This window comes from Montipora foliosa, chromosome 4 (genome assembly GCF_036669935.1).
Source record: "Montipora foliosa isolate CH-2021 chromosome 4, ASM3666993v2, whole genome shotgun sequence".
NCBI classification, from domain to species: domain Eukaryota; kingdom Metazoa; phylum Cnidaria; class Anthozoa; order Scleractinia; family Acroporidae; genus Montipora; species Montipora foliosa.
Genome location: NC_090872.1, coordinates 2301160 through 2308659, shown reverse-complemented (window position 1 = coordinate 2308659; position 7500 = coordinate 2301160). Strand labels below are relative to the sequence as shown.

At 38.1% G+C, this 7500-nt stretch overlaps 1 protein-coding gene across 2 annotated transcripts in view; it reads right to left on the bottom strand.

The window, feature by feature from the left end:
- The window catches only part of LOC137999524 (histone lysine acetyltransferase CREBBP-like), a 39412-nt gene that overhangs the window by 17146 nt on the left and 14766 nt on the right, over positions 1-7500 (bottom strand). For both annotated transcript variants that reach the window (XM_068845307.1, XM_068845308.1), the window contains exons 11-17: positions 7488-7500; positions 6262-6815; positions 3882-4047; positions 3667-3785; positions 2489-2575; positions 385-468; positions 226-294 (exon numbers count right to left, since the gene is read on the bottom strand). The exon at positions 7488-7500 is cut by the window's right edge and continues 108 nt beyond it. In XM_068845307.1, coding sequence (XP_068701408.1) covers positions 226-294; positions 385-468; positions 2489-2575; positions 3667-3785; positions 3882-4047; positions 6262-6815; positions 7488-7500 — 1092 coding nt within the window. The remainder of the gene's footprint in view (positions 1-225; positions 295-384; positions 469-2488; positions 2576-3666; positions 3786-3881; positions 4048-6261; positions 6816-7487) is intronic.

Sequence of the window (7500 nt, the reverse complement as noted above, 5' to 3'; positions counted from 1 at the left end):
TTTGGCCGTTGGCGCTTGAGGATGAATTCTGCAGAATTATGAATTTTACTTGTCTAACAGCAGACAATTTTACTCATCAACTGGCGGGTCCTAGAGAATTTGAGGTGTCAATGAGTTAAACACCCGTAAAATGGATCAATGCTAATTGGGGTTGGGTAGTGTTATTCATAATTGCAAGTCTACGGTTGCATATTTTGATGTCTAGTGTTAAGAACTAAGTTTCACCTTTCTTCCACAGCAATATCCTAGTTGTCTCATAGCTGGATCAATGTCTTGCTCAAAAACCTCGGACAGCTGCAGGATGAGAAAAAACATCTTATTTCACACGCAAAGAGGTTACTATAGACTTCAGACTAACTAAAAAATGAAAAGAGTGTATCTTACCTTTGTACAATATTTATATACTCTTGAGGTTTTTCTATTATACAACCAAGCATTATCAAACATAAGCCAGACATCATCACAGTACTACAAGGCAAAGCAGAATGGTTAAATGTTACAAATTTCCACTACTAGGGATATTCTCTGTCATCCTACAGTGACTACTTAATACCTAATCTCTTCTTGTACAAATATCTACACTGCAGCATGCTCCTGTTACACAAAACAATTTTTCCTTGCATTCGAGTTTAGCTGGAGTAATTCCACCAAGCAGCCGTGCTGCTCGAGTCATAACTTCATTGAGCTATGACGCTGATGTCAATTCCTTGTTTCACAAAGTCAATTGGTAAGACTTGAAAACTCAACGTCAATTTCACAAAGCCCTGATGGTTTTCAAGTCCTTAAGCACTCTTGTTCCTGAATACCTGACATCTACCATATTTACCCATGTAAAGTTTGACCTTTTATGGCCTCAAAAGAAGCTCCAAAAATCGCCCCCAACTTATACACAAGTCAAAGATTTAAAGCCAAGTTCCAGCTCAATAATTTATTCGAATTTAACATAATAATGTTGTCTTGAGCATAATGAACACAGCGGACAAAAGACTTCAAAATGAATGTAAGCAATTCCAGTTGAAATGAAAAAGGATTTATCCAACTCTAAATGTTGAAGATACTCACTCGCACAAATATGAAATAGACACTGGAAATTTTCGTTTACCAAAGGCGGAAAGCTCAAAAAGGCATTTCTGTTTCTTCATATAAAACACGATCATTCAACTGCTTAGTAACCTGGCACAATACCTTCTGTTTGCGTGCAAGCATCGTCACTCGCATTGCCTGAAAATGCTGGTTGGTAATTATTGTTTTTTATTCTTTATACAAACCTGGCTGATTTAAGTGCTTTTGCAAACTTCGTAGTGTTTCCAGGTTTATGAGGTTTTCGTCTTGTTTGTCATGTGAGATATTATAAATCAAGGACCAATTAAACATTGTACATTTCGCATGGTTTTTGCAGTCATTTTCAAAGATGCTTATGTGATGTTGTGCTTATCCTTTAAGGCCCTTTATCCTTGAACATCGAAACAGGTTAGTTTAAGGTTTACATGTTTGATTTTCTGAGAACGGACAAAATGCCCGCATATACAACAACTGCTGAACCATAAAACTATTAAGCACTTGAGGCCCTGATTTTTGTGTGTATCCACAGTTCCAGAAATCAAAGAATACAAGATTAGTATCCCATGAAAATTTAACTTAGACATACAGAAATTGCTTTTTTTGCCATCAAAAATGGGGGTCAACTTATACATGGGTAAATACGGTTAATTTGCAATGCGACAAACTATTCTCTGAGGGACTCGGTAAACAAACTTGTTGTTCCTTTTCAGAGAACTAACTACATGAGGATTAGTTTTAGTTATAGTTATATTTACAGCAGTGCTTCCCTCTGAAACAGCTTGCCCTGTGACATTAGAGAGTCTGCTTCAATTAATCAATTTAAGCATCTTCTCTATTGTTATTTTTCTAGCACACGGCATTCACGGAAATCAGGTTTACACAAATTGTACTTACATTAGTACATTTAAATCCTTTGTAAAACACACCTTTTTAAGACCACTTATTGGTATTATTCATTAGTTATTTTATGTATCTTAGGGTTTTGAATGGGTTTTTACTCAACTCAACTACATGTATACATTTGGAACATTTCAATTTTTGTGCATTTTTTGTAGTTTTAGTGACTATTAACTCAGGGTTCTCATTTGAACCCACAACCTACAACACCTGTGAGTCAATCACTTCTAGTGTTACAGCTGAAAATCCTGTAAACTATTTTACTCGACATGGCACAATATAAAGGTACTATTATTACTGCTGTTGTTATTATTATTATTATTATTATTATTATTATTATTATTATGGGTTCGAACTCAAAGGACCTTTTCTAATTATCCCTATGTAAGCCAAACAAGTGTTTCTAAAGGCAAGAGGCTGAGGTAGTTAGCGATAACAATATCTCCTCTCTTCTAAAACCATAGCAACTTTTCAAAGTTGGCAACTTACTTAATACATGGTACTACCGTGTCCCTGAACATGTACTGACCTCCCATGGGTTATTGTAATGCCCAGCATCCAGTCTTCGTTTAATAGTTGAGAGATCCATAGGACGTTTTACTATTTCAAAGTAATCCTGTTCAAATTCAACACAATTATTAGGAATCAAAATTCAAATAAGTGAAATTCCATAGGTTTTTTTGCACTTTCATTTATGGGATGGGAAAGACGTATAAAACATTTTTTACAAGAACATTAACATCAAGCCCAAAACGTAAGTTGTTTTTGCTATTGTCTTATGAGAACATGCATTATGACTTGCACCCAGGGTTTCATAGGAGTATTTGTAGTATTAACCCATTGACATCCAAACCGGCCCAAACCGGCCAGACTTAGTATTTTACTCTGTCTAACGCCAGACGATTTTACTCTTCAATGGGGAACCCCTAGGAGTCAATGGGTTAAGGTACAAAAAGGGAGCATTTTTCTGAGGGTTTACCCCCTCCCACAATGCCCCCATTTTCCATCTATCATATCGTAAGTGTCCAGCTTTTAAGTGTACAGGGGCTCAAGGCTGTGTTGCCAGGATATTCTTGAAAGCAGCAGGAGCAGTGTCTATAGATTATCTGACTGTCAAGAATGGAAGCTGCTTTGTCTAGATCTGGCACCTTAGCTAAAGGTCTGTAATCTGCCAAGTGTATTTTGATTAAATATTCTTAACTCATTAATAATTAATTCATACATCCTCTTGCCAATAAAAAATGGCTAAATTAGCCACATGCATGAGTTTTAATACCCCCTTATTGCTAAAGCCATGAGAAGCTATATCAAGAACTCCTGCTTCATTTTTCATCAGAGGTCCCAAACACCTTGAAACAATAAAAGCACTCAACTTTTCGCCTCATGCTTTCAACAGTTAGATACATACATGTATATGCTTATGTTTATTGTAACTCCCAATTTAGGATTTTTGGTTACAATGTACAACTACAATGTTTAAAATACATGTACATATAAATTGAAAAGAGAAAAAAGGACTAATAACTAAACATTACATTTAAAGGCTAGAATCAATTACAAAAGACCTCAGAATATAATTTAAAAATTAACTCAAAACAAATGTCCTCCACTTAATAGCTTCCGCACTAAACAGCTTTCAAATCAGTTTCTAAGTGCTTAGAACTTCTGATGAAAAACGAGGCAGGAGTGTTTGATATTATTACATACCAAGCAGCCGAGAAGTTTTGGATCAACAGGTTGTCGAAAAGGAAGGGACTCTGGATCCTGTCTGTACAAGTTCTCTAAAGTGGGCATAAGTGCAATCCGCAGCTCTTCTGGAAGAAACACTATTGAGGAAAAAAAGAATCAAAAGGTTCAAGAGCATCTTTCTAAAGTTTTTCTAAAACTTCCACCAGATTCAAGTTTTCTATTTGTGGTCCTACCTTTCTTTGGTGGATACCGTGTACCAGGTGCAGGAATGGATGATTGTGGTGCCACAGGCTGTACAGTACCTGTTGGGGTTTGAGATTCTTGTTTGATTTGTGGTGCAGGGGTACCAGTTTGGGCAGGAGAACTTGGAGTTACAGAGCCAGGACCACTGTCTTGAACCTAGAATAATGGGTAACAAAAAAGTGTGAAACAAAGTAGATGGTGCTAATTTCATGTAGTTCCTCTCTTTAATTAACTAGCAAAATAGAAATTTAAAAAAAAATTCTGAAAGTAGCAAGTGACATTACTGGTCACTTAGCCTCTTGTTTTTTTAACTCAAATCACAGTAAAATTACAGCTTTTCTATTACAACTAGAAGTAATCAAGGATTAGTGAGGTGTGTTTGATTCCTGTTTTGTATAATTTGGTGAGAATCATTTCGTACTCTTTTCTTGTATTTGTTCAGTAATAAATGTATCACACTATAACAGGGCTTGAAATTAACAAAAAAATCCAGTCACCGTTTTGCGACAACGTACGAAAATTTAGTCACAATTTCGCAAATTTTAGTCGCAAAATCATCACGCTGCATTGTGTTGTCAGTGGTGTAGCAAAACAAAATATGAGCCAACAATACTTGTGTTTAAAGAAACTACTGAAAATGGTGAATGACATACAAGCAATGGAGTTATCTTCAGATTGAAAAAAGTCACGGTGTGACACAAAATAATTTTGTCATTTTGTCATTATTTCAGCAAAAGTAGCAGCAAAGTGGCAACTGCTAACCCTTTTGCTTTGAAAGAGCGAAGGTGAAAACAAATTGCAAATTTGCAACTTCTCCAGATATTTTGCAGATATAAGTTGCAAAGGGAAAAAATTCAGTCGCAAATACAACTATTGGTTGCAATTTCAAGCCCAGTATAAGTATTTTGACTGTCATCTTGTTGTTGATAAATTTTATTAGAAACAAAGGAATACATGTTATTTAACAATTAGACCTGTAGCCCTTGCCCATGAGGCGAAGCCAAATGGGCTCTTGACCCATGGCCCTTGAGGGCGAAGGGTCTAATTGTTTTAGTATCACCCAACTAGTCAGACAGAAAAGGCAACAATAAAGTTAGCAAATGCAAGTTAAAGAAATATTTATTTGGAATAAAACGAAAGAAAGGGACATGCTTTTCGCTACTCGAGGACTATCAATAATAGCCGTCTAGTAGCGAAGCCAATTAAAATGCAGGATTTCCATTAGTCCACTAGTTGGGTGATACTAAAATGCAATATCAGTTTTACGGGATATTGGTAGCCTTTCTTGCTGGAAAGGAGTACACTTCATGGTACTACCACATGAGCAACCCCCATCCAACGAGACTTGACTTCCCTCGGACAAGCCATAACACTATCACAAGAGATCAAAGTTATTTGTGCCAGAACAAGATGGCATCACAATCAATACCAGAGACATCCCACGGGACAGACACGATCAGAATGTGTCAAACATAATTACTACTACTGTTAAAACTAGTGTATAAGCTGCACCATCAAATTTCAAGCATGATTTGGAGGGAAAAAACAAAAACTTGAAAAAGAACTCTGGCAAACATATCGTTTGTTTGTTCCCAGTTGCATTGTTTGTGGTAAACTTCCAAAATCTACTGCTGTCTATTTGCAGCAACCTAGGGAACTTAATCAACTCTCAAAATACCATTTAAAAGGTTATCTTTAATCGATTTCCCCAATTCTTGAGACTGACAACAGGTGTCTTTACTGTTAAAGCCCACAGTTGAAATACAACTATGAAATTTAAACAAAAATAAAGCACAAGGGAGGATAGAAACGTTTGCTTGGTAACCACCAGTCATTTACAGAGGAAGTCTGGACCGAATCAAGTAGTTTTCACCACGATCAGTAAACAACATGGAGAGGTTTGCATTCCCATCATCTGTGCATGGATATCATGTTAATAAAGACATATGGATGCTATCAGTCAGTGAAAAACATGTTGCTAAACGAGTTAAACAACCCTATGAAAAAACATGCCATGAGAGTAATGAAGGGAAACAAAACAGTCAGTCATTTGCCTCACGAGTTCTCCAGAATAGCGTGGCATTTTCTCGCATGTGGTGGATAGATCAATGTTGAAGTGATCGGTCGAAGAATATGCTTAATCTTTTTGTTTAATGAAGGTTTTTAATGCTATTTGTGACACCATACCAGCCAGTTTACTCCCTCTGAAAGCAATGGTCTATTTATAAGCCGCACCCACAATTTTGAGCCCAATATTTTGGCAAAAAGCTGCAGCTTATACACAAGTTTTTATGTTACATGGTTTATGCAGAATATTTCAACAATTTCTCCTTAGGACATTACAAGAAAACAAAACAAGGAGGAAGTTACCTTGCTCTGACCCTTCTGAAGTTGTGGGGGAGGAGGAGGAGTAGAAGGTTCAGTCTTAATTGGCCGCAACTGAGTTTGTAAATTGGGCTTGTTCTCAGTTGCAGATCCATATCCACTTGAATTTGACTGATCCCCTTGAGATGCAGGGGATTGTGCTTGATTGGTAGCATTTCCTAGATTTTTGCCACTTGTATCGCGTGGTGGAGTTTTCCCTTGTGAACGAGGTGGAGTCATCATCTGCCCAGAAGGAGACATCTGATTTGGTCCTTGCTGCTTTGGAAGGGGAGGTACTGAGGCCTGTGCTGTTTGAGGTTGAGGGCCTGATGGTACTTGACCTGGCATCTGTAAATGTGGAGACACCCTGCCAGGAAGAGGCGGTGGTGATGTTATGGAAGGTGCTTGTGCTGGTGAATTTTGAGGCTGCATTGATGCTGTTAAATCGAACTGGGGCTGTCTGTGCTGCTGAGCTGCAGCAACTGCTGTGGCTTGAGCTTGTGCTACAGCTGTTGGAATATGAGAGCCTCCCAAATCTCCATTTAACTGTTGAAATGGGACTAAAACAGAGAGAAACAAAGCCCTAAATAATGATTCACATTTTGTTGTCAAAAAAATATTCTGTGCTCACAATGTTGCTTTGGGAGGTGCGGTGGCTTCATGGTTACTGCGCTCGACTCCGGAGCGAGTGGTCCCGGTTCACGCCCTGGCCAGGGACATTGTGTTGTGTTCTTTACTCTCACGGTGTTTCTCTCCACCCAGGTGTATAAATGGGTACTAGTGAATTTAATGCTGAGGTAGCCCTGTGATGGACTAGCATCCCATCCAGGTGAAAGTAAAAACAGTGGCGCATCTAGGGAAGGGGCCCGGGGGGTCCGGGGCCCCCCCTTATTTTGGCAAAAAAAATACTTAAGTATATACTCTGGTAAAAATTGAGGCTAAAATTTTTTTTGGGTTCACACACTCAAACCCCCCCCACCCCCCCCCCCCCCTTCCTTACCTCAAGGTCTGGATCCACCACTGAAAAATGCCTCTACTTGTTTCATGGTACAGAAACCGGATAAGTTCCCACCTAATGGGCCACTTAATGTCATATTCATAACTTGCTTTATTGTTTAGCTCTTTGTCGATCTTTTCATTTTTGTAACAATAGACTTTCCATGAGTGTCAAACAATATGGCATTAAATTTTAGAACAAGTCATGATTTCAAGATATTACTGGCTGCTCTTACCCTGTCCTCCACC